This window comes from Oncorhynchus kisutch, linkage group LG2 (genome assembly GCF_002021735.2).
Source record: "Oncorhynchus kisutch isolate 150728-3 linkage group LG2, Okis_V2, whole genome shotgun sequence".
NCBI lineage: Eukaryota > Metazoa > Chordata > Actinopteri > Salmoniformes > Salmonidae > Oncorhynchus > Oncorhynchus kisutch.
In genome coordinates, this window is record NC_034175.2 from 1,598,780 (window position 1) to 1,626,207 (window position 27,428).

The window sequence follows — 27,428 nt, forward strand, 5'->3', positions numbered from 1 at the left end:
ATACCATAGAAGAAGAAGAAGAAGAAGAAGAAGAAGAAAGATAGGCGGGAGCTAGACAGACCGCGGTGCCGCTTTGTGGACAACGAGTCCAATATTAGGGCGCAGAGACGTGTATCTTGTCAGTATATCCATAGTCTTTGGTCAAACACAGAAACCGGTTTCTCTCTCCTGAAATAAGGACATCTGTCCTTGAGGTGGATAGATAAAATTATCGGGTGACATTAGTAGCATATTCGGGATTGGATGCTGTCATTAATGGTTAAAACACATCTCATCAGACAGTGTCTGTTCACTGCGAAGAGAGAGAGAGAGAGGGAGAGAGTGAGAGAGAGAGAAAGAGAGAGAGCGAAAGTGAGAGTGAGTGAGGGAGGTGATATGTGTGTCATCTCGATAGAGCCTCCCACCGGCGACCCCATATATACTGTGAGAGCGGCGGCCGTCGGCCGTACAGAGGAGTGATTGGGAGATATAGAGATACATCGTACCGAGGTAAGTAGCCTACAGAGCTGCCGCCTCGGAGCTGAGGGATGGTGTTGCTGCTTTCTCTTGTAGGGATGCGGAGAACTAGAGGATGGCCGGGAGTGTCTGACCTAAATTATAGGAGGTACCCTACAAGGATGATGAAATTGTCGCAATTCGCATGTGCGCCCGCGTACGATGGAATCACTCTCAAGATCACGGATGGGGAGAGACAGTAGCATACCCTATAGCAGCCTAATATAGGATGCTGTATAGATTGTGTAGCGGGCCAAACTCGCAGTGCCATTTAGACTAGAGAAGTCCTGTGATGGGCGGTAATTGTGTAATCCACAAGCCTATTTGTAGAGAATGTAACATTGATTACAGTAACAATATACATTTTGTCTCAGAAATATGACAAATTTGCTAAATTATTATTGTGGTATAGGCATAGTTAGCCAAATGGAGGGTTGAATTAAGCCCTGTTTATACCTGGTGCTAACATGCACACTTTGTCCTCATTCTGATTGTGCCCACATTCGTAGACCGGTATAGACGATTAACAGCCACATTGTGATCCGATCTTCCTGACCACCTTCGGAGGCAGTCAGGCACACAAACCAAACCATTTAAATCATCAATATAACTGCCTCTAAACTCATTGTCAGGTAGCAGCACCATTGACTTATGTAATCAGTAAATGTCTTTAAATAATTCAATATTATTATTATCTGTCTGTCCAGATTATCTGTCAAATAACAGCTAATCTGGCTACAATGCGGACACAGTGGATGAATAAGAGACATTTTAATACAATCTGTAAACAAAACAAACCATAAGCAGATAGTGATTGGATCGTATTGATCAGATCCCCAAACTCACGTTAGTGCATGGTGTAAACAAGGCTTTACAGTACAATAACATAAAACACAATTACAGCTAAAACTGATCAAATAGCTATTAGGCCGATTTATTTCAAACATTCCAGCTCAGAATACCAGCCTGATGCAGTTGGCTTTATATCAGCACTTTCACATGCAGGGAATACTAAAGCATCTCCACGGTAACCAAATTACGCTTTGACTCCAAAGTTTAAAAAGTTTCAAAGTTTCAAAGTTTTAAAAAACCATAGAACTCTATGTAAATAGACTGTTTTGAACAAAAAAACACATTTACTGGGAGAACTGTGCAGATGCTGAGAGAGAGAACAGCCAAAGGTAATGATAGACTATTGAATATCACACCATTGATATTCAGACACAGTACAAAGTTCGTGGCACCTGTACAAAGTTGGAACTTGTTATTTTTAACAGTGAATAAAAGTCATGAAAATATGTAAAGTTCTTCTTCCTGTTTACCATTTTATTCTTTCTTCCTGTTTACACTTAAAGGTACAGGCTTTGTACAGGTGCAGATACTGAGTGATTTTTGCCCTGAGAGTAACAAAGTTGTTTATCTGATGTAACAAGTGTCCCCTGGCTTGTTAAGTTGGTAGGGAATTGACCCCAACCCTGGCACTGCCACCTAACCCATTCAACCCTGGCACTGCCACCTAACCCATTCAACCCTGGCACTGCCACCTAACCCATTCAACCCTGGCACTGCCACCTAACCCATTCAACCCTGGCACTGCCACCTAACCCATTCAACCCTGGCACTGCCACCTAACCCATTCAACCCTGGCACTGCCACCTAACCCATTCAACCCTGGCACTGCCACCTAACCCATTCAACCCTGGCACTGCCACCTAACCCATTCAACCCTGGCACTGCCACCTAACCCATTCAACCCTGGTACTGCCACCTAACCCATTCAACCCTGGCACTGCCACCTAACCCATTCAACCCTGGCACTGCCACCTAACCCATTCAACCCTGGCACTGCCACCTAACCCATTCAACCCTGGCACTGCCACCTAACCCATTCAACCCTGGTACTGAACCTAACCCATTCAACCCTGGCACTGCCACCTAACCCATTCAACCCTGGTACTGAACCTAACCCATTCAACCCTGGCACTGCCACCTAACCCATTCAACCCTGGCACTGCCACCTAACCCATTCAACCCTGGCACTGCCACCTAACCCATTCAACCCTGGCACTGCCACCTAACCCATTCAACCCTGGCACTGCCACCTAACCCATTCAACCCTGGCACTGCCACCTAACCCATTCAACCCTGGCACTGCCACCTAACCCATTCAACCCTGGCACTGCCACCTAACCCATTCAACCCTGGCACTGCCACCTAACCCATTCAACCCTGGCACTGCCACCTAACCCATTCAACCCTGGTACTGCCACCTAACCCATTCAACCCGGGTACTGCCACCTAACCCATTCAACCCTGGCACTGCCACCTAACCCATTCAACCCTGGCACTGCCACCTAACCCATTAAACCCTGGCACTGCCACCTAACCCATTCAACCCTGGCACTGCCACCTAACCCATTCAACCCTGGTACTGAACCTAACCCATTCAACCCTGGTACTGAACCTAACCCATTCAACCCTGGCACTGCCACCTAACCCATTCAACCCTGGCACTGCCACCTAACCCATTCAACCCTGGCACTGCCACCTAACCCAATCAACCCTGGCACTGCCACCTAACCCATTCAACCCTGGCACTGCCACCTAACCCATTCAACCCTGGTACTGGACCTAACCCATTCAACCCTGGCACTGCCACCTAACCCATTCAACCCTGGTACTGAACCTAACCCATTCAACCCTGGCACTGCCACCTAACCCATTCAACCCTGGTACTGGACCTAACCCATTCAAGCCACGGCATAACAAATCAATGTATTAATCAGTTTTTTAATATATATATAATATAGACATTTTATAGATTTTATATATATATATATATACAGTGCCTTGCGAAAGTATTCGGCCCCCTTGAACTTTGCGACCTTTTGCCACATTTCAGGCTTCAAACATAAAGATATAAAGCTGTATTTTTTTGTGAAGAATCAACAACAAGTGGGACACAATCATGAAGTGGAACGACATTTATTGGATATTTCAAACTTTTTTAACAAATCAAAAACTGAAAGATTGGGCGTGCAAAATTATTCAGCCCCTTTACTTTCAGTGCAGAAAACTCTCTCCAGAAGTTCAGTGAGGATCTCTGAATGATCCAATGTTGACCTAAATGACTAATGATGATAAATACAATCCACCTGTGTGTAATCAAGTCTCCGTATAAATGCACCTGCACTGTGATAGTCTCAGAGGTCCGTTAAAAGCGCAGAGAGCATCATGAAGAACAAGGAACACACCAGGCAGGTCCGAGATACTGTTGTGAAGAAGTTTTGGCCGGATTTGGATACAAAAAGATTTCCCAAGCTTTAAACATCCCAAGGAGCACTGTGCAAGCGATAATATTGAAATGGAAGGAGTATCAGACCACTGCAAATCTACCAAGACCTGGCCGTCCCTCTAAACTTTCAGCTCATACAAGGAGAAGACTGATCAGAGATGCAGCCAAGAGGCCCATGATCACTCTGGATGAACTGCAGAGATCTACAGCTGAGGTGGGAGACTCTGTCCATAGGACAACAATCAGTCGTATATTGCACAAATCTGGCCTTTATGGAAGAGTGGCAAGAAGAAAGCCATTTCTTAAAGATATCCATAAAAAGTGTTGTTTAAAGTTTGCCACAAGCCACCTGGGAGACACACCAAACATGTGGAAGAAGGTGCTCTGGTCAGATGAAACCAAAATTGAACTTTTTGGCAACAATGCAAAATGTTATGTTTGGCGTAAAAGCAACACAGCGCATCACCCTGAACACACCATCCCCACTGTCAAACATGGTGGTGGCAGCATCATGGTTTGGGCCTGCTTTTCTTCAACAGGGACAGGGAAGATGGTTAAAATTGATGGGAAGATGGATGGAGCCAAATACAGGACCATTCTGGAAGAAAACCTGATGGAGTCTGCAAAAGACCTGAGACTGGGACGGAGATTTGTCTTCCAACAAGACAATGATCCAAAACATAAAGCAAAATCTACAATGGAATGGTTAAAAAATAAACATATCCAGGTGTTAGAATGGCCAAGTCAAAGTCCAGACCTGAATCCAATCGAGAATCTGTGGAAAGAACTGAAAACTGCTGTTCACAAATGCTCTCCATCCAACCTCACTGAGCTCGAGCTGTTTTGCAAGGAGGAATGGGAAAACATTTCAGTCTCTAGATGTGCAAAACTGATAGAGACATACCCCAAGCGACTTACAGCTGTAATCGCAGCAAAAGGTGGCACTACAAAGTATTAACTTAAGGGGGCTGAATAATTTTGCACGCCCAATTTTTCAGTTTTTGCATTGTTAAAAAAGTTTGAAATATCCAATAAATGTCGTTCCACTTCATGATTGTGTCCCGCTTATTGTTGATTCTTCACAAAAAAATACAGTTTTATATCTTTATGTTTGAAGCCTGAAATGTGGCAAAAGGTCGCAAAGTTCAAGGGGGCCGAATACTTTCGCAAGGCACTGTATATATATATATATATGTGCTTTTAACAACAAAATAAAGTCACAAAGTGCTTTACAGTAGAAGTTTTGAGTATACCCCCCCTCCATGTGAGTAAGCTGGCTGGATGTGGGTGACCGTGTTAAATTGGTCAGTGGTGTGGAAATGCCAGATTTAGCCTGCCAAACAGGGGGCACGGCTCTACAATACCCACTGCCTGCTCCCTCCATGACTTTCTCTGGTACTCCCGCCCAAACAGAGCACGGCCAGTGTATGGTATCCTGCCACTTTTACTGAAAAGGGTAACGCCAACTCCCCAGCACTCGGTGAAAAACAGCCTGCAGGGCTCTCTCACCCAGGGCTGGGCAGGGGAGTGGGAGGTGGAAAGGGGGATATGCGGGAGGGAGGTGCGTGCTTGTCAGAGGGTAGGTGGGGGGATGGGTGCGTGTCAGAGGGGAGGTGGGAGGGGAGATGGGCGCGTGTCAGAGGGGAGGTGGGAGAAGAGATGGGTGCGTGTCAGAGGGGAGGTGGGAGGGATGGTGGGTGCATGTCAGAGGGGAGGTGGGAGGGATGGTGGATGCATGTCAGAGGGGAGGTGGGAGGGATGGTGGGTGCATGTCAGAGGGGAGGTGGGAGGGATGGTGGGTGCATGTCAGAGGGGGGGAGGGAGGGATTGTGGGTGCATGTCAGAGGGGAGGTGGGAGGGATGGTGGGTGCATGTCAGAGGGGAGGTGGGAGGGATGGTGGATGCATGTCAGAGGGGAGGTGGGAGGGATGGTGGGTGCATGTCAGAGGGGAGGTGGGAGGGATGGTGGGTGCATGTCAGAGGGGAGGTGGGTGGGATGGTGGGTGCATGTCAGAGGGGAGGTGGGAGGGATTGTGGGTGCATGTCAGAGTGGAGGTGGGAGGGATGGTGGGTGGATGTCAGAGGGGGGAGGGAGTGATGGTGGGTGCATGTCAGAGGGGGGGAGGGAGGGATGGTGGGTGCATGTCAGAGGGGAGAGGGTGTGGATGACCTGTGGCAGGTGGTGAGAAGCAGGGGAACTGGGAGGAGGTGTGTGCATGAGGCAGGGTTAGAGGGGAGATGTTTGGGTGGGTGTGTATGGGGATGGCGGTAGGGAGGCGCGCCCCTCTTGTCTAGTCTGTCAGTGTGCCAGGTCTACATTCCCACTGCACCGGGCCGGTGAAAAGAGCTGTAAATATATAAACAGGCCTGGCAGGATTAGAGCCTGCTGGGAGTGATCAGGGGGGATTTCCACCCCGCCGGGCACACAATGGCACCGCCACATAACATAAACACGCATACACACACACACAATGGCACCGTGGCACAACAGACCTGAGCCTCCATAGATTTGATGCATACTGTCTTTTGTTTGGGAAGAGGTGGTTCGTCTAGCCACGGGCTGTGTGTACGATGCAGGGGGCACGGCGTGGTGGCAGGGGAGGGGTGGTGTGGGGTGGGAGGGAGGGGTGTTGTGGTCCTGATTGGATGTGTGTGTGTGTGTGTGCAGAGAGAGAGAGAGACAGACAGAGAAAGAAACGGAGAGAGAGACGGACACAATAGCAGGATGAACAGAGTTGTTTTATTCCCTGTGTGTGTGCTGGAGAGTCAGCTGAGCGTGGATAGAGACAGACCGAGGGATGGGATCTACACTCACATAAAACAACAACCGTCGACGGCCGATCCAGTCCAGTTTGAACCTGTCACACCAGACTGAGAAGTGACAACTGCAGTAATTTCACAGACCACAACCCTCTCTCTCAGCTAAAAGGCACTAACTAACACACTCTAACGGACGACAGCTCTACTGTTGGCAAAGTAGACATTCTCTCTGTATGAATTGGCAGTCCCACACTCACTCTACTGTATCTGACTCACTTAACCTGAGAGAATGAAAGACTGTCTGCAACCACCAACCATCATTTATGAGTATCCATCCATCCTGTCACCGTGGTGACCCCCTTTCTCTCTCTCTCTCTCTCTCTCTCTCTCTCTCTCTCTCTCTCTCTCTCTCTCTCTCTCTTTCTCTTTCTCTCTCTCAGTGTGCCGGCTCTGGCCCTGGCTACAGCCATGCCTCTTCTGGAAGAGACCACTGTGCCTCGAGAGCATCCCCCCACACTGCCTGTGGTCATCATAGGTATGTTTAGCCCTAACCTCTGACATCTAACCCTAACCTCTAACTCTGCCCCGAGAGGCTAGCACCCCTTCGCCATCCCACCTCGCCCGCCTTCATCATTTACAGGTAACCTCTGACATTGCAAACATTTGATTCTCTCCTCTGTATGTCTGTGTAGGTAACGGGCCATCAGGTATCTGCCTGTCCTACCTGCTGAGTGGCTACAAGCCCTACCTGGACCCTTCAGCTGTTCACCCAAACCCTGTTCTGTACAGGAAGTTACAGGAGACCAGACACCTGCCCATCACTGAACAGGTGAACATCAAAGCATTGCTTTAAACACATATACAGCACACACACACAGATCACAGTTGACAAACACAAACATTGAAACATGATCTGGTCTCTCTATGCAGGATCTGGAGTATCTGAGTGAAGGTCTGGAGGGGCGGTCAGGAAACCCTGTAGCGGTGCTGTTTGACACCCTGCTGCACCCCAATGCGGATTTTGGCTACGAGTTTCCCCCTGTGCTACAGTGGAGAAGAGACAAGCAGCAGCACCTCCCTCACCTGGTGCTGGGCAGGGCAACGCCTGGAGGGGCCTGGCACGTGAGTTATTCCTAAACAGCTTATACCCTCCTTTCCCCATTCATTTACCCCTACACCTCACCCATGGTGCTGGGCAGGGCAACGCCTGGAGGGGCCTGGCACGTGAGTTATTCCTACACAGCTTATACCCTCCTTTCCCCATTCATTTACCCCTACACCTCACCCATGGTGCTGGGCAGGGCAACGCCTGGAGGGGCCTGGCACGTGAGTTATTCCTACATAGCTTATACCCTCCTTTCCCCATTCATTTAACCCTACACCTCACCCATGGTGCTGGGCAGAGCTATGCCTGGGAAACCTGGAAAGACTTCACCCCCAAATCTCCCCACCCATATGTTCCAATCCTCACCTCCAATCCTCTCTTTTCTCTCTCTTCTAGGTGATGGAGGGCTCCATGCTGACCATCAGTCTGGGCATCTGGATGGAACTGCCAGGGATCAACTACCGAGACCTGACTAACAATGGCAAATGCAGGTACTGACAATGGCAAATGCAGAGAGGGAAGGAAGGAGGGATGGAGAGAGATAGAGAGGCTGCAATAAAGTTAAATAGATTCAAAACAATGAGACAGCTTAAAATTCCTTAATACGTTAAGAGTTTACTAAAATATATTTTGTTTGACAACGAGTGCTCCCCCCCCCCCCCCAGGGGCGTGACCAACGACCGGGCCACTCCAGAGGAGATCTCATCTTACTACCGTAACTACGTCAAGCTGATGGGCCTGAAGCATAACTTTGTTGACAACACCTACGTGACCTCTGTGCAGAAACTTTTCCGTGGACCCGAGGGGGAGGGTCTAGAGAATGGCCATGGAGGGTTGGGGGTGGGGGGAAAGGGGGTGTACGAGGGGAGGGAGGGTGAAGGTGTAGACGAAGGGGGAGGTGGGGGCCTGTGGGAGGTGAGGGGCTACCAGCGGGTGCAGGGTGACACCCACGTTCCCTTCTGCCTGTTTTCGGAGAATGTAGTTCTGGCCACGGGCGCGTCTGATTCGCCAGCTCAGCTGGGTGTGGAGGGGGAGGAGCTTCCATTCGTGTTCCACAGCATCTCTGCCCTGGGATTGGCTGTGAGCCGGAAGAAGCTTGGGCCAAACTCTGATCCGGTGCTGATTGTGGGGGCGGGGTTAAGCGCGGCGGATGCGGTTTTGTGCGCTTGTAACAACAACATTTCCGTGCTGCATGCCTTCCGCAAACACGTAGACGACCCAGGCCTCATCTTTAAACAGCTACCCAAGACCCTCTACCCAGAATACCACAAGGTCTACCACATGATGCACTCCCAGACCCACGCAACACCAAACATGGCTGCCACCTCCACCACCAATGGCCTTCCCAGCATGGCCGCCTCAGTCTGCTCCAAGATGTGCTCCAAGCCCCAACCCACCACAACTAACATGGCCGCCAGTGGTGGTCCCGTTCTGTTCCCTGACTACACCAGCTTCCCAGAGCACCGCGTGGAGTCCTTCCAGCCAGACATGAAGTGTGTCCTGCAGGGGAGCAACTCCCTCAAGGCCTTTAAGATCTCCATGGCCCTGGTGTTGATCGGCACCCATCCCAACCTGTTCTTCCTCAAGGGCCAGGGCCAGTACCTGGGACTGGACCCCACCAAACCCATCTCCTGCAAGCAGAACCCTGTGGATGTGCACCCCTACACCTTCGAGTGCACCAAGGACCCAGGACTGTTCGCCATGGGCCCGCTGGTGGGTGACAACTTTGTTCGCTTCCTAAAGGGCGGTGCTCTAGGCATTGCCTCCTGTCTGCTCAAGAGACTGAAGAAGAAAGGCAAGCTGATCGCAGAAGGGGGAGGAGTAGGAGGAGGGGAGTTTATCTAGGTGAAGTGTGGATGGAGAGGCACGAGGTGGTGAATGAGTTGGAAGGGAGAGAAAGAGAGGAGGAAGAGGCATCTTTATTTAAGCGAAGGGAGAAAGGAGGGGAAGGAGGTGGAGAAAGGGAGGAGAGGAAGAGGAGGGGGTTCATCTTAGTAAAAAATAGCTACTATAACCAATGGAGTTCTGAGTTAAAAGGGCAAAGCCAAACAGTACGTTTTTTTATATTTTATTGTTTGCAGTGGACATGCCTATTTGAACTCTGAAGCTTTCTTACCACTTCTGAGAGAACTGAAAACAATGGAAGTGGAGGCAGGCTAGTTACAGTTCATGACCAGGTTCAGCCCACCATCCGTTACAGCTCCACTGTTCTGGTTTCTGCTGCGAAGCTGTCACAGGGTTTAATGTCCTCTATCCAGAAATCCAATCTGCAGTGTGACAATGTTTTTTAAGTCATATTTGTGACATTTTGTAATGTCTTGAGTTTTTGTTATTTGCTCACCTTGTCTTTCATGCAAGTGCATTTTCTGATTTCTCATCTACTTTAAACAATTGTTCTACTATTTCTCTGATGGCCTTCACCATGCAATGGACTGTGAACCACTACAACCCCCTTTAAAGCCTCAAGGAAATGGAACTTTGTAGAGATAGGCCCATAGCTGCTATAGTGTTTCTGCCATCATCTCAATTCTGAGTTTCTCATCAGTGCCAAGCTTCAGACCCCAAGCAGTATCTGGCAGATCAGGATGTAATGGGAACGTTGAAGTAACAGATGAATAACAGATTAATCAAAAACCCCATCACCATCCTAATCAGACGAAGTAGAACTAACTCACTATGGTTGGAGCGCTCCACTTAACGCTTTTCCTACGCAAACCCTTCCACTCACACACCTGACCTGAATGTAATTCTGGATCAGATAACTCATTGCTAACTTACTGTACATGTCAGCCTGATTTCAAACAATGGGGCATAAGAGTTCTCTATTGATGTTAGACCATAACAAAATGCCAAATAGTGTTTTTTAGACACACTGAAGTCATGCAGATGCGCGTGACTCTTGGCCGCAGTAAGAAAGCCATCGCCATCTGCATCCATTCAACATAGACTAGATTTATTTACGATATTACTCACAAGGATTGGCACTAAAAGTAGGCCGAATGAAGCGTGACCTCGAGCGGACGCCATTGAGAGAAGAGGTCACAGAGTGAGCTAAGCGAGGCAGGTGGCACCCCCTGCGACACGGAAAAAGGTGCCGCCAGTGGGTTGATAGCCACTGGTGGAAATCCCCGATCTACCCTGTCCTCCGGCACAGGACCGGAGCGTCCCGAACGGCCAGCCAGTAAATAGAAGGAAAATGGCCACTTCTGGGGGGTTAGTGCGGGGAGGTAGGGGAGGGACCCTCTAGTAGGGCCTCTCCAGCCCACACCCGAGCGACACCCACCAGGGGAGGCCGAAAAACGCTGAAAATGTCCCTTGAGGGAGAAAAGCCCCAGAAGAAGGTGTTGCGAGGGGCTATCAGAAGCAGGAAAACTATAAGAAAAAGCATAAATAAATAAAGATGAAAATTATAGCGGGCAAGAAAAAGCTGAAATAGAGGGGCCTCCGGAAAGGACCCCCACACCCATGGTGGTGATGAGTACATCAAGAATTCAACGGCCCAAACCCCTGGAGCCATGCCAAGAGCAAAAATCAAATAGAATAAGGGGCCTGTAGACAGGTCCCCAACACCCGTAGCGGTGACGAATACAAGAACAATTTAAGGCCCAATCCCTGGAGCCATGCCAATAGAACATATATAAAGATAGCGGGCAAGATAGTCATAATGAAAAGTAAAAACAAAAAAATTCATAGAGAGCCAGATCCGTAACCTATGGGATAAGGATTGGCACTAAAAATAGGCCGAATGAAGCGTGACCTCGAGCGGACGCCATTGAGAGAAGAGGTCGCAGAGTGAGCTAAGTGAGGCAGGTAGCACCCCCTGCGACCCGAAAAAAGGTGCCGCCAGTGGGTTGGTAGCCACTGGTGGGAACCCCCGATCTACCCCGTCCTCCGGCACCGGATCGGAGCGTCCCGAAGGGCCAGTTAGTAGGGAAGTCCGTTGATTACGCCGAAGAACTGCTCGTTCAACCTAGGCTGGGTTAAAGCGCTAGACGTGAGGAGTTTTTGGGAATTGTCGCCACGAGTGTGTTGCATCGTGGTTATGTCGCCTGTAAGGCCTCCGGTCGGAAGGTAGGCGGCTGACGCGCAGCCCAATAACGCGGAATTGTCAGAGCTCGTCGGGCCTAGCGCGACCGGGTGACAAAGCGAATGATATCCAGACAGCGGGGCTCGTGTAATACCCTCGTGCTCCTCATGCACAGCATGTAAATATCGGGGTGAGCACGGTTCGGCGAGAGCAACTATGACTTGCAAACCCTTCCACTCACACACCTGACCTGAATGTAATTCTGGATCAGATAACTCATTGCTAACTTACTGTACATGTCAGCCTGATTTCAAACAATGGGGCATAAGAGTTCTCTATTGATGTTAGACCATAACAAAATGCCAAATAGTGTTTTTTAGACACACTGAAGTCATGCAGATGCGCGTGACTCTTGGCCGCAGTAAGAAAGCCATCGCCATCTGCATCCATTCAACATAGACTAGATTTATTTACGATATTACTCACAACAAAATAACTTTTTGGGGTCTCATATGCTTACCGTGATGTTTTGATTCTAACTGGAACAGTCGCTAAGATTATATCTGGTTGTGATCTTTGAAAAATAACTATTTGGGATGCAGCAGTTGTTAGCTAGAATGCTAACGCTCATTGACATAGGATATAGCAAAACCTAGCTAAATAGCCATTTTACTGGTTGAAGTTGAAGTGTTTTTTAAGTATAATGCAGTTGATTTGGGATAACACAAACATATTAAGCAGGACATTCATACTTTAAAATCCAATTATAATCCAAAAGTAGTGTGAAATGCACTCACAAGTAACATCTAAATATAGGCTTTTTTGCTGCCACCAATTTGCAGCAATGTTAACAAACACAGAAAGGGGTCTATAAAATACTACTAGTCGACGACTCCTGATAAGTGTACATTGGATAAACGCAAACTGTAGGTGCATTCATTGACGTCCATCAGTCTGAATACAAAACTGCTAGTCCATTACATTTATCAGGAGTTGACTATCGCCTATTGAAGTCATAATGACTATGTTAAATGCACATTTTCTGGTTGCCATTATGGAGTAAATATTATGCCTGTGGCTCTGATTCCAGGTCCGTATAGTATTCTCTGTGACATTTCTCATACCATGTCACTTTCACACAGCCATCATACGCCTCATGTGTTTGTTGTGCCAAATACCTGTTACTGTATGTAAAGCTGTGAGGACTGAGGGTGGAGTTTCATTCATTTATTGAACCAATCAGTCGCCTTTAGAATGTGTGTATTCATATGCCGTTTATTTCCGCATGCAGTCATCCTCAAGACTGAAGCTGCTTGCAGAAAAGAAAAAATGAAACAAATTGTGGAATTGGGATAAAATATAGATTGTTGACCAGATCAGCAAACTGAAAATGTATGGACAGTTCCTGGTCAATATGCTGTATTCCAAACTAACCAGCCCTTAAGCACTACATCCAGACCTGAAAAGATGAATCAGTGGATAGGTGTAATTGTAAGGTGGTGGTAGTCACTCAACCTTGCCCCCAGATAGGCCATCAGCTTATGGCTAATTACACCTACATGTCCAATCTACACAGTAGGTGCCTTAACTAGGGGTTGATTAATAAGAAAAGGAAACAGCAGGTTCCCCAACCCCTGGGGTCTAACCAGGGTTTTCTACTACTGTCTTACAACACATAACCCACGGTCTTCTCCTGTTCACAACAGACAGACACGCTGCTTTGTGCGTGGTAGAGTTGGACTCCTCTCTTGTACAACTCAAATGACTTTCTAATATGTTTTGTATACTGTATTTTCTATTATGAACAAATAAAAATCTTGAAACGTAACACCTATTTATTTGTTTACATTGCTCGCCATCAGTGACTAAATCAAGGTATATAATTAGTGTACAGTACATAGAAAGTTAGACATTTCTGCCCACATCTATCACCGACAAACATTGTTAAAACATTTGTCATTGACAGGCCCCTCTTGATCATTGTACTCAAAATGACCAGAGTTAACTCAAGATTCATTCCTGAACATTATTAGTGGAGCGGAGATGGCAGTTCTATCAAACTGTGAATTCTAGAAGCCAAAACATTCCATGGGGTGTTGGCATCCCTTCCTGTGTCTTAAGATGAACATTTGTCTGCAGGGCTTCTCATGTTACAACCAGGTGCTCTCATCTTTTCTTGGTGGGTTTGGGGTTGTACCTACACACACACACACACACACACACACACAGGTTAAGTCAGGGCAGTGGCCATCCAGACATCCCACTTAAACACTCAGGCTTTTAACATTCCTGCTAGATCAATCCTGGATGCATTTTGGACAAATATTAAAAATAGCCCAAATTAAGCCAGCGCTGTAAACCTCTGGCCGGGTTTGAAGAACTCAAACCAAACATCCTCCCAATAAACTAAGTCTGGGAGACGGGTTCGGGCCAGACCCAAAAACATAAAACCGTGGCTTGTTTTCTTAGGAGCCGGCGCTGTCCTCTGGCCATGCATGACTGAGTGGGCATCATGACTCAATGATCAAACAGCACAGTCTCGCTCCAGGCAGGCACGCACACACCCTTTCTGCTTAGCCAGGCAAAATGCAGCAGCCCTAGCGTGTGCTTACATCACCAGCACCCAGACAACCAGGTGTGACGCAGGAATCACTGGGCGCTGATTGGTCAGTGACAACAAGCCCAAACCGTCCCAAACGAAGATCCACCCACTCACATCAGGAATGTTTCTCTCTGTTCTGTGGGTCTTGGTCTAAACGGTCTTTTTCAGATGACTATTTGACAGGCGATTCCAAAAATGGTGTTGATGTGTATTGTACGTATGCACGGGACCAGCTAATTTCTCCTTGGGAGAATACAGCTCTATCTAATGTGAATCATCGTTTAGCTGGGATCAAAACCTGAGATCAGCCATGTTGGTTGGATTACAGCTACAACCAAGGCTGTCAATGTTGTCTTGTGTTTCTGAATGGGGGTTAAGGGAATGAATAGATGAACAAGTGTGGAGTAGTGAAGAGCTCAGCAGACAGCCAGTCATCGTGTGGGCAGGCAGCTGTGTGTGCGTCAGCCTGTAGGGCGCTGTTGTCTTGTGTCTAGTAGTGACGTCCTTGAACACGGAGCAATGCCCCCTGGGAATGTGATGTTTGTGTAAGCTGGGTGCTCCAACCCTTCTGCTCCACTGCAGACTGCAGACGGAGTGGCTGACTTTTTCTACCTTGGGGGCTGGAGGGTTCAACATAATCAACATCACTCCACATTCATCCATTCATTCCCAGCCTGGCTCCAAACATCTTCCAACCAATAGCCCGGGCTACAGCTTGGTTTACATTGTACTGTAGACTGTGGTGCTCTCCATCTGAAATAATGTGACCCAAATTGGTTTGGGTTGATTGTTTTGGTGTTTGCAGCATGGCAAGCCTTGTCCTCGTACCTGAAGAGGTCATCTCCCAAAGTCTCCTCTTTCTTGTTCTGACGCTCATCCTGAAACACAGACACAGGGCTTTGACTCACAGACCCACAAACCTCCATCTCCTCTCTACCCAGCCTCAACCCCCTCCATCTCCTCTCTACCCAGCCTCAACCCCCTCCATCTCCTCTCTACCCAGCCTCAACCCCCTCCATCTCCTCTCTACCCAGCCTCAGCCCCCTCCATCTCCTCTCTGCCCAGCCTCAACCTCCCCTCTACCCAGCCTCAACCCCCTCCATCTCCTCTCTACCCAGCCTCAGCCCCCTCCATCTCCTCTCTGCCCAGCCTCAACCTCCCCTCTACCCAGCCTCAACCCCCTCCATCTCCTCTCTGCCCAGCCTCAACCTCCCCTCTACCCAGCCTCAGCCCCCTCCATCTCCTCTCTACCCAGCCTCAGCCCCCTCCATCTCCTCTCTGCCCAGCCTCAACCTCACCTCTACCCAGCCTCAACCCCCTCCATCTCCTCTCTGCCCAGCCTCAACCTCCCCTCTACCCAGCCTCAGCCCCCTCCATCTCCTCTCTACCCAGCCTCAGCCCCCTCCATCTCCTCTCTACCCATCCTCAACCTCCCCTCTACCCAGCCTCAACCCCCTCCATCTCCTCTCTACCCAGCCTCAGCCCCCTCCATCTCCTCTCTACCCAGCCTCAGCCCCCTCCATCTCCTCTCTACCCAGCCTCAACCTCCCCTCTATCTCCTCTCTACCCAGCCTCAACCTCCTCTCTACCCAGCCTCAACCTCCCCTCTGCCCAGCCTCAGCCCCCTCCATCTCCTCTCTGCCCAGCCTCAGCCCCCTCCATCTCCTCTCTACCCAGCCTCAGCCCCCTCCATCTCCTCTCTACCCAGCCTCAACCTCCCCTCTACCCAGCCTCAACCCCCTCCATCTCCTCTCTGCCCAGCCTCAGCCCCCTCCATCTCCTCTCTGCCCAGCCTCAGCCCCCTCCATCTCCTCTCTGCCCAGCCTCAACCCCCTCCATCTCCTCTCTGCCCAGCCTCAGCCCCCTCCATCTCCTCTCTGCCCAGCCTCAGCCCCCCCATCCCCTGTTACTACCATTTCATGGTAAATAGCACATACTTCTCTTCTAGGAGTGTTTGTGTGTCTCAGGGGTTGCTAAACAGACAGTAAGTATTGTAGTAAACAGCAGCTGAAGTAGGACTGTGTACCTCTGCTGCGTCTCTCAGCCACTCCTCCAGCTCAGAGTTCTTGCCTCGGTTGTGGGCCAACAGGTCTGACCCGCCGATGATGTTGGGCAAACCCTGGGCACCGGGAACTGGGACCTGAAACACACACACACATTACTACACACACACACACACACACACAGAAACAGAGACATTAACCTAACAGAGTCCCATGACCCTGTCTTGTGGTGAGGTGCATTCTGGGGTCTACCTTGCGGAAGCGTTTAAAGTCCTTCCTGATGACATTGCCGTGCGTCTCCATGGGGCGTGGTTTAGGTCTTGCCGGTGTTGCCACGGTGAGGGATTTGAACTCCACCACTATAAGTCTGCTGGGGAGATTCTCACTCCCTAAACCCTACATCACAACACACAGACCAGTTACTGACAGACCTAACTCTTCCCCACTGGCCCCTACTCCAGACCTAACTCTTCCCCACTGGCCCCTACTCCAGACCTAACTCTTCCCCATTGGCCCCTACTCCAGACCTAACTCTTCCCCATTGGCCCCTACTCCAGACCTAACTCTTCCCCATTGGCCCCTACTCCAGACCTAACTCTTCCCCATTGGCCCCTACTCCAGACCTAACTCTTCCCCATTGGCCCCTACTCCAGACCTAACTCTTCCCCATTGGCCCCTACTCCAGACCTAACTCTTCCCCATTGGCCCCTACTCCAGACCTAACTCTTCCCCATTGGCCCCTACTCCAGACCTAACTCTTCCCCATTGGCCCCTACTCCAGACCTAACTTCCCCACTGGCCCCTACTCCAGACCTAACTTCCCCACTGGCCCCTACTCCAGACCAGTTACTGATAGACCTAACTATTTCCCCACTGGCCCCTACTCCAGAACTAACTCTTCCCCACTGGCCCCTACTCCAGACAGATACAGACAGGACTTACTGAGGCTTTTTAAAAATGGATTTTAAAAATGGCAGATATTTTCAATGAAACAGAAGTAGAAGCTATCAATTTTTATATTTTAAATTAAAATCACTTCCTGAATCGAGTGGCTTCAATTGGAATTGATCCCAGCCTTGATAGAAACACATGATAACAAACACGCAATGACAGCTCCTCTCACCTCAATGAAAGACACCTCTTCGTCTTTGACCTCAGCTACAGGCTCCGCTCGCTGTCGTCTGCTGGCTGACGATCGCTCTTCTGAATCCAAGCCTGACCTATGATTGGCTGTGATTGGTTCCACTGGATAAACCCGCTGTTTCTTATTGGCAGAGGTAAGTTCCACTGTCTCTAGGAGCTGTTTTCTATTGGTTGAGCTCTTGTCTGTCAGTTGAGACATCTGGCCTTGATTGGTTGAACTCTGTTCCGTCAGCTTCAACCGCTGGCCTTGACTGGCTGACATGGGCTCATCCGATTCGTCCATGTCCTCAGACATGATGGACTCCAGTTCGTCCATCTCTATCTCTAAAGCCCCACACCCTTTAGTCTCCTCCATCTCCTTCCTCTTCCTGGATTGGAGCCCCTGCTGGGCAGGGTTGGAGAACCCCTCTGACAGAGCCTCAATCTGACCTGGAAACAGATGTGCACCTGAGCTGTGTTGGCCCTGAGACCTGCCTGTGGGGGAGAGGGTGGGGTTGGAGGTCTCCGAGTGCTGTGGTACTGTCCTCTTCGTATTCTCCATGTCTTCTTCCCTCCTGGAGAACTTGGCCTCTGATTGGACAGTAGGGGATTCCTCGCCTTCCCTAGGTCTGAGACAGAAAACATTGGTGTCTGTATATAATATCACCATTAACTCATGATTGATAAGCCACTGTGTGGAATTGAATGGATATCTCCAGAGAGCTGCACTTACCTTTTCTTGCCAACAGGCTGGAAGAAATTAGTGAGGGCAGACTGTTTCTGGGGGGAACATTTCTGCGAGACCTGTTGTTTCTGGGAGGAGCACTTCTGTGGGGACATCGTCTGCACTCCTCCGTTGGTCCAAGGGGCTGTGGCCAGGAATCTGGTGATAGCATCACCTTTCCCTCCACCTAATATCATGATAATACAATGTCATTTAGCAGACCCGTGTTTTCAGTTTATATGGCCCACGCCAGAACTTTCCTACTGTAACTCTGACACCCACTCTGTCATTAGAAACTATTCTACCTGGATGTTGTAGCTCTCCCTTTTTTCTGTCCGAGCCGCCACCACCAGTGCTGTCTGAGGCACTGAATGATGACATCATAGTCTCTGCCACTGTGCAGGTCCCGGCCAGCTCTCGGCCTGATGGTTTGGGTCGGTTAAGATGAGAGGTGGTCCGGCTCTGGTCCCTCTCAGGGGTCTCTCCAACTGCACTCACCCCAGCCACATCCACCCTACTCAGGGATAAGAAAACACAGATCAGCCTGATGCACTCAAATAGAACAGTGAGTTTGGAGCTCAGGTTGTGTGTGTGTCTGTGCGTCTTACCCACTGATGCCCTGTGACGGCTCTGTGTTTACAGCATAGGCTGTGATGTTCTGAGATGCCGCTGGCATTACCGTCTCGTCCACTGGTGCATTCTGGGATAGCGTGGCGCCAGGGATGGTGGGCTTCATTCTCATGGATTCTGACCAGGGGAGAAACACATTAACAACGATACAAGTGTTGACTCCACTATATAAGTCCATATCATTATAAAATCAGGAACTTAAAATAAACTGAGACTATGATTCACTGTATGAGAGCCCCACCCACCTGAGTCAGCCTTCTGATTGCAGGGATTGCAGTACTTGTCACAGCTGACATAGATGGCAGCCAATCCGATCTCAGACTCTGTGATGAATCGAACACCTTTCCTGGAGAGCGTGAGAGATGGTAAATATAGACTGTGCTGACACAACCAGTTATTCTCATTTCAGAGCTGCAAAGAAGAAGTGTAACACCATAACAGTGAATTGAAATAGGAAAAGCCTCAAGTCTCAAAACCTTTGGGAATGTCTCAATTGTTTGTGTAGTTCAACCCCCCCCCCTCAATTTTTTAGGTATGGAACACATTCAAACTGCACTCTGTCTTTATGATACTGCAATGTGTGTACCTCTGTAGAATCCTCCCCACAGAGTCTGCCCACTTCTTAGTGGAATGGGGCAGTAGTGCTTGGGAGTTTCCCGTTGCCATGCCGATCACACAGCTCAATGGTGATTCCAGGAGTGACACAGGGACAGACCCCTCCTCCAAGAGCTGGCTCCTCCCACCTCCACAACTCACTGCCAAACTCAGACGCTTTTGCTGGAGAGGAGTGAGTGAGAGATTTATTATTATTATTGTGATTATTATTTCAAATAGGAGCTGTACGGGTAGTAGGGGTGACGGTAATGATAGTAGTTTAATGATGGTAGGGATAGTGGTGGCGGTAGTAGTAATGATGATGGTAGTTGTAATGTAATGGTGATGATGACCGTTATAAATTAGTTATAGTAGGTAGTCGGTAGAGATATTAGAGGCAGAAGTGCTACTAGTGGTAATGGTAGCAGTAGAGATATTAGAGGTAGAAGTGATACTAGTGATACTAGTGGTAATGGTAGTAGTAGGGATATTAGAAGTAGAAGTGCTACTAGTGGTAATGGTGGCAGTAGACATAATGGTAGAAGTGCTACTAGTGGTAATGGTAGTAGTAGAGATAGAGGTAGAAGTGCTACTAGTGGTAATGGTAGCAGTAGAGATATTAGAGGTAGAAGTGCTACTAGTGGTAATGGTAGCAGTAGAGATATTAGAGGTAGAAGTGCTACTAGTGGTAATGGTAGCAGTAGAGATATTAGAGGTAGAAGTGCTACTAGTGGTAATGGTAGCAGTAGAGATATTAGAGGTAGAAGTGCTACTAGTGGTAATGGTAGCAGTAGAGATATTAGAGGTAGAAGTGCTACTAGTGGTAATGGTAGCAGTAGAGATATTAGAGGTAGAAGTGCTACTAGTGGTAATGGTAGTGGTAGAGATATTAGAGGTAGAAGTGCTACTAGTGGTAATGGTAGTGGTAGAGATAGAGGTAGAAGTGCTACTAGTGGTAATGGTAGTGGTAGAGATATTAGAGGTAGAAGTGCTACTATTGGTAATGGTAGTAGTAGAGATATTAGAGGTAGAAGTGCTACTAGTGGTAATGGTAGTGGTAGAGATATTAGAGGTAGAAGTGCTACTATTGGTAATGGTAGTAGTAGAGATATTAGAGGTAGAAGTGCTACTAGTGGTAATGGTGGTAGTAGAGATATTAGAGGTAGAAGTGCTACTAGTGGTAATGGTAGCAGTAGATATAAAGGTAGAAGTGCCACTAGTGGTAATGGTAGTAGTAGGGATAGAGGTAGAAGTGCTACTAGTGGTAATGGTAGTGGTAGAGATATTAGAGGTAGAAGTGCTACTATTGGTAATGGTAGTAGTAGAGATATTAGAGGTAGAAGTGCTACTAGTGGTAATGGTAGCAGTAGATATAAAGGTAGAAGTGCTACTAGTGGTAATGGTAGTAGTAGGGATATTAGAAGTAGAAGTGCTACTAGTGGTAATGGTAGCAGTAGAGATATTAGAGGTAGAAGTGCTACTAGTGGTAATGGTAGCAGTAGAGATATTAGAGGTAGAAGTGCTAGTAGTGGTAATGGTAGCAGTAGAGATAAAGGTAGAAGTGCTACTAGTGGTAACGGTAGCAGTAGAAATATTAGAGGTAGAAGTGCTACTAGTGGTAATGGTAGTGGTAGAGATATTAGAGGTAGAAGTGCTACTAGTGGTAATGGTAGTAGTAGAGATATTAGAGGTAGAAGTGCTACTAGTGGTAATGGTAGTAGTAGGGATATTAGAAGTAGAAGTGCTACTAGTGGTAATGGTAGCAGTAGAGATAAAGGTAGAAGTGCTACTAGTGGTAATGGTAGTAGTAGGGATAAAGGTAGAAGTGCTACTAGTGGTAATGGTAGCAGTAGAGATATTAGAGGTAGAAGTGCTACTAGTGGTAATGGTAGCAGTAGAGATATTAGAGGTAGAAGTGCTACTAGTGGTAATGGTAGCAGTAGAGATAAAGGTAGAAGTGCTACTAGTGGTAACGGTAGCAGTAGAGATATTAGAGGTAGAAGTGCTACTAGTGGTAATGGTAGTGGTAGAGATATTAGAGGTAGAAGTGCTACTAGTGGTAATGGTAGTAGTAGGGATATTAGAAGTAGAAGTGCTACTAGTGGTAATGGTAGCAGTAGAGATAATGGTAGAAGTGCTACTATTGGTAATGGTAGTAGTAGAGATATTAAAGGTAGAAGTGCTACTAGTGGTAATGGTGGTAGTAGAAATATTAGAGGTAGAAGTGCTACTAGTGGTAATGGTAGTAGTAGGGATATTAGAAGTAGAAGTGCTACTAGTGGTAATGGTAGCAGTAGAGATAATGGTAGAAGTGCTACTATTGGTAATGGTAGTAGTAGAGATATTAAAGGTAGAAGTGCTACTAGTGGTAATGGTGGTAGTAGAGATATTAGAGGTAGAAGTGCTACTAGTGGTAATGGTAGCAGTAGAGATATTAGAGGTAGAAGTGCTACCAGTAGTAATGGTGGTAGCAGTAGAGATATTAGAGGTAGAAGTGCTACTAGTGGTAATGGTAGTAGTAGAGATAGAGGTAGAAGTGCTACTAGTGGTAATGGTAGTAGTAGAGATAGAGGTAGAAGTGCTACTAGTGGTAATGGTAGCAGTAGGGATATTAGAGGTAAATCAAATCTAATTTTATTTGTCACATACACATGGTTAGCAGATGTTAATGCGAGTGTAGCGAAATGCTTGTGCTTCTAGTTCCGACAATGCAGTAATAACCAACAAGTAATCTAGCTAACAATTCCAAAACTACTACCTTATAGACAGAAGTGTAAGGGGATAAAGAATATGTACATAAAGATATATGAATGAGTGATGGTACAGAGCGGCATAGGCAAGATACAGTAGATGGTATTGAGTGCAGTATATACATATGAGATGAGTATGTAAACAAAGTGGCATAGTTAAAGTGGCTAGTGATACATGTATTACATAAAGATGCAGTAGATGATATAGAGTACAGTATATACGTATACATATGAGATGGATAATGTAGGGTATGTAAACATTATATTAGGTAGCATTGTTTAAAGTGGCTAGTGATATATTTGACATAGTTTTCCATCAATTCCGATTATTAAAGTGGCTGGAGTTGAGTCAGTGTGTTGGCAGCAGCCACTCAATGTTAGAGGTAGAAGTGCTACTAGTGGTAATGGTAGTAGTAGGTATATTAGAGGTCGAAGTGCTACTATTAGTAATGGTGGTAGTAGTACAGTCACCTCTCATGGCAGACCTTGTGGATCTGCTGCCATATGTTTGGGTTTTCTGTGTAACAAAATTACTGAGTGGAGGGGGAGCCAGGCCATTTAGGATCTTGAATACAAAACATGCATTGCGTGTATTGCACAAGATTTTCCCAACTCAGGAGCTCATGCTTTCTGAGGATGTAACAGTGATGATGGCTATTTGGCTTCCTATCTAGCACTTTGAGAGCCTGTTTGTAGACAGACTGAATGGGTTTTAATGTAGTACAGCAAGCTTGGGCCCAACTAGTCAAGCAGTATGTTAAGTGGGGGAGTATCATAGATTTGAAGTACAGTTTTGCTACCTCTGTAAGTCAATTTTTTTTGTATAAATCGGAAATTAGCTAGGTTGAATTTGGTTATTTGAATGACCTTTTTCACCTGAGAGGTTGGAATGATGCCACACTGACACACTGAGTACTGCCTTCAAGGTAGAATTTCAGCCATCTCAAGGCATCGGGGGAAAAGTTGAACTTGGACAATTTTGTGATGAGAACCTCATGGTTAACAGTATCAAAAGCCTTCCTTAGGTCCAGAAACACAGCCCCAACAACGCCCCCTTTGTCCATCTTGGACTTCACATTTTCCAGAAGAAAGCAGTTGGCTGTTTCTGTGGAGTGTTTTGCTCTGAAGCCAAACTGCATGGAGTGTAATGTGAAGGGACTGTTGTTGAGGTGGGCAATCAGTTGCTCTGCTACACACTTTTCAACAACCTTCGACACCACAGGTAGTATACTAATGGGCCTGTAGTTACTCAAGTCAGCAGGGTCACCCGATTTAAAGATGGCCGTTATTATGGCCGACTTCCATACCCTTGGAAACACCCCGAGACCAATAGATGTGTTGGTGACCTTAGTAATGGGGCCAATGAGTGACTCTGTAGTTTTTAAGAAAGGTAGAGTCCAGCCCAAACACATCTTTGGCTTTAGAGTTCTTTAGTGAGCTAATCACCTTATTCACCTCTGACTCAGAAACCTCCCTTATGACGAAGACGAGTTGAGCGAGTTGAGCGTCATTCACGAGCCCAAGAAACCAGTGGAGGGGTTCTGTGTCAGTACCCTGACAGAGTCAATAAAGTAGGAATTGAAGGCTATTGCTATTTTGACTGCACCCTGTGTTATATTGTTATTCACCATGATTTCTAGTCTTTTTGCAGTGTTACTATGGTATTTCCCTGTTAAAATTTTTCGATTCTGCTGCTTCCTGTGCTTGGCCCTCCTATGTTGAACATAATAAACCGCTCTCTATCCACCGGATGTGTACCAAACTCACTAAAAGTGGCAGTAATAATGCCTCTCTTGAAAAAGCTAAACCTTGACCCAGAAAATATAAAAAACTAAAATGGGCCTATATTGAATCTTCCATTCCTCTCAAAAATCTTTGAAAAAGCTGTTGCGCAGCAACTCACTGCCTTCCTGAAGACAAACAATGTATACGAAATGCTTCAGTCTGGTTTTAGACCCCATCATAGCACTGAGACTGCACTGGTGAAGGTGGTAAATTACCTTTTAATGGCGTCAGACCGAGGCTCTGCATCTGTCCCTGTGCTCCTAGACCTTAGTGCTGCTTTTGATACCATCGATCACCAAATTATTTTGGAGAGATTGGAAACCCAAATTGGTCTACATGGGCAAGTTCTGGCCTGGTTTAGATCTTATCTGTTGGAAAGATATCAGTTTGTCTCTGTGAATGGTTTGTCTTCTGACAAATCAACTGTAAATTTCAGTGTTCCTCAAGGTTCTGTTTTAGGACCACTATTGTTTTCACTATATATTTTACCTCTTGGGGATGTCATTTGAAAACATAATGTTAACTTTCACTGCTATGCAGATGACACACAGCTGCACATTTCAATTAAACATGGTGAAGCCCCAAAATTGCCCTCGCTAGAAGCCTGTGTTTCAGACATAAGGAAGTGGATGGCTGCAAACTGTCTACTTTAAAACTTGGACAAAACAGATATGCTTGTTCTAGGTCCCAAGAAACAAAAGAGATCTTCTGTTGAATCTGACAATTAATCTTAATGGTTGTACAGTCGTCTCAAATAAAACTGTGAAGGACCTCGGCGTTACTCTGGACCCTGATCTTTCTTTTGACGAACATATCAAGACTGTTTCAAGGACAGATTTTTTTCCACCTATGTAACATTGCAAAAATCACTCTTTCTGTCCAAAAATTGTGCAGAAAAATTAATCCATGCTTTTGTTACTTCTAGGTTAGACTACTGCAATGCTCTACTTTCCGGCTACCCAGATAAAGCACTAAATAAACTTAAGTTAGTGCTAAATACGGCTGCTAGAATCCTGACTAGAACCACATTTTTTTTATCATATTACTCCAGTGCTAGCCTCCCTACACTGGCTTCCTGTTAAGGCAAGGGCTGATTTCAAGGTTTTACTGCTAACCTACAAAGCATTCAATGGGCTTGCTCCTACCCATCTTTCCGATTTGGTCCTGCCGTACATACCTATACGTACGCTACGGTCACAAGACGCAGGCCTCCTAATTGTCCCTAGAATTTCTAAGCAAACAGCTGAAGGCAGGGCTTTCTCCTATAGAGCTCCATTTTTATGGAATGGTCTGCCTAGCCATGTGAGAGACGCAGACTCGGTCTCAACCTTTAAGTCTTTACTGAAGACTCATCTCTTCAGTGGGTCATATGATTGAGTATAGTCTGGCCCAGGAGTGTGAAGGTGAACGGAAAGGCTCTGGAGCAACGAACCGCCCTTGCTGTCTCTGCCTGGCCGGTTCCCCTCTCTCCACTTGGATTCTCTGCCTCTAACCCTATTACAGAGGCTTAGTCACTGGCTTACTGGTGCTCTTCCATGTCGTCCCTAAGAGTCACTTGAGTGGGTTGAGTCACTGACGTGATCTTCCTGTCTGGGTTGGTGCCCCCCCTTGGGTTGTGCCGTGGCGGAGATCTTTGTGGGCTGTACTCTGCCTTGTCTCAGGATGGTAAGTTGGTGGTTGAAGACATCCCTCCATGATCTGTGGACGAGGCCATACACTGCTTTCCACTCTGGTGAGTATTGCTGGCTCGGTGATGTTAGGCCCAGGATTGAGTTGCACATCCCCGAAGAGCAGGAGGGTAGTGAACAAGTAGTTTAACAGTTTCCGATAAATGTTGGACTTGTGTTTGTTACGCCTAAGTGGTTCAGGGGAATAGGGAGCGAGGTAGACTTGGCTTTTATTCAGAACATTGTGGTATGCTGTGTGCTGTTCGCTCCCGTTGAACGGTGAACCAATGTGTTTGGTGTTGATATTCTCAAGCAGTCATCCCAGCAAGGACGCACTGAGATTTCAGTAGAGCAGCTTCATAACTGACAATCATGGCAATATACTGGAGATAAAACACATAATTGCGCTTTAAATCTTTGCATGAGTTACTTAGCTGGGGTCGGCGTACACCTGATGTTTTAGATAAAATAACAGCATCTGTAGGAGAAGCGGCACCTGCAACACCACCCTGCCTTCCGTCTGCCATTGTTTGTTTGGGGTCAAAACAAAACAACAGGCCAGCACCTGTTTTTTTTAAGGGCTCCTAACCAACTGTGCTATTTTTTATTTATTTTTTGCATTGTTTGTAACTCATTTTGTACATAATGTTGCTGCTACCATCTCTTATGACCGAAAAGAGCTTCTGGACATCAGAACAGCGATTACTCACCTCGACCTGGATGAAGATTTTTGTCTGACGCTAAGAATATACTGCTTTGTCAAGACAAGGCCCAAATCCCTGTCATCAACGTGAAGAAAAGACGGAAGAAAAGGGAGGGCTGCGGGGTGCCATGTAAGAATTTGTCGAGGTGGTAAACCACCACTACCCTCTGTATTATTGGCCAATGTGAAATCATTGGAAAACAAACTGGACAATCTACGATTAGGACTATCCTACCAACAGGACATTAAAAACTGTAATATCCTATGTTTCATCGAGACATGGCTGAACGACGACACGGATAACATAGAGCTGCCTGGCTTCTCCGTGCATCGGCAGGACAGAGCAGCTACGTCTGGTAAAACGAGGGGTGGGGATGTGTGTCTATTGGTCAATAACTGCTGGTGCGCAATGTTGAATATTAAAGAAGCCTCAAAGTATTTCTCGCCTGAGGGAGAATACCTCATGATAAGCTGTAGACCACACTATCTACCAAGAGAGTTCTCATCTGTATTATTCGTAGCCGTCTATTTACTACCCCAAACCGATGCTGGCACTAAGACCGCACTCAACGAGCTGTATAAGGCCATAAGCAAACAAAAAAATGCTAATTCAGAAGCGGCGCTCCTAGTGGCCGGGGACTTTATTGTAGGCAAACTTAAATCCGTTTTATCTCATTTCTACCAGCATGTCACATGTGCAACCAGAGGCGAAAAAAACTCTAGACCACCTTTACTCCACACACAGAGACGCATACAAAGCTCTCCCTCCATTTGGCAAATCTAACAATAATTCTATCCTCCTGATTCCTGCTTACAAGCAAAAACTAAAGCAGGAAGTACCAGTGACTCGCTCAATACGGAAGTGGTCAGATGACGCAGATGGTACGTTACACGACTGTTTTACAAGCAGAGACTGGAATATGTTCCGGGATTCATTCAATGGCATTGAGGAGTATACCACCTCAGCCACGACTTCATCAATAAGTACATTGACGCCATCGTCCCCACAGTGACCGTACGTACATTTCCCAACCAGAAGCCATGGATTACAGGCAACATCTGCACCGGGCTAAAGGCTAGAGCTGCCGCTTTCAAGGAGTGGGACACTAATAAGAAATCCCGCCATGCCCTCAGACGAACCATCAAACAGGCAAAGGGTCAATACA

General features: G+C 47.1%; 2 protein-coding genes across 3 annotated transcripts in view; one reads left to right on the top strand and one right to left on the bottom strand.

Annotated features, from left to right (window-relative positions):
• On the top strand, nucleotides 1-11,392 carry LOC109886924 (oxidative stress-induced growth inhibitor 2). Of its 2 annotated transcripts, XM_020478462.2 has the most exons (6): nucleotides 1-489; nucleotides 6,991-7,085; nucleotides 7,243-7,379; nucleotides 7,481-7,672; nucleotides 8,052-8,146; nucleotides 8,321-11,392. In XM_020478462.2, the coding sequence occupies exons 2-6, from the start codon at nucleotides 7,019-7,021 to the stop codon at nucleotides 9,498-9,500; spliced, it is 1,671 nt and encodes a 556-aa protein (XP_020334051.2). In that variant the 5' UTR covers nucleotides 1-489; nucleotides 6,991-7,018; the 3' UTR covers nucleotides 9,501-11,392. The 2 variants fall into 2 exon arrangements, with proteins under 2 accessions (XP_020334051.2, XP_031692826.1); XM_031836966.1 differs by lacking the exons at nucleotides 1-489; nucleotides 6,991-7,085; nucleotides 7,243-7,379; nucleotides 7,481-7,672 and adding an exon at nucleotides 7,705-7,876.
• The window catches only part of nbn (nibrin), a 19,672-nt gene continuing 3,458 nt past the window's right edge, over nucleotides 11,215-27,428 (bottom strand). The window contains exons 7-16 of the mRNA XM_031836955.1: nucleotides 19,350-19,540; nucleotides 19,009-19,109; nucleotides 18,742-18,880; nucleotides 18,439-18,647; nucleotides 18,143-18,320; nucleotides 17,411-18,038; nucleotides 16,540-16,683; nucleotides 16,311-16,424; nucleotides 15,113-15,162; nucleotides 11,215-13,879 (exon numbers count right to left, since the gene is read on the bottom strand). Of these exons, the coding sequence (XP_031692815.1) occupies nucleotides 13,849-13,879; nucleotides 15,113-15,162; nucleotides 16,311-16,424; nucleotides 16,540-16,683; nucleotides 17,411-18,038; nucleotides 18,143-18,320; nucleotides 18,439-18,647; nucleotides 18,742-18,880; nucleotides 19,009-19,109; nucleotides 19,350-19,540 (1,785 nt within the window). The 3' untranslated portion in view covers nucleotides 11,215-13,848. The remainder of the gene's footprint in view (nucleotides 13,880-15,112; nucleotides 15,163-16,310; nucleotides 16,425-16,539; nucleotides 16,684-17,410; nucleotides 18,039-18,142; nucleotides 18,321-18,438; nucleotides 18,648-18,741; nucleotides 18,881-19,008; nucleotides 19,110-19,349; nucleotides 19,541-27,428) is intronic.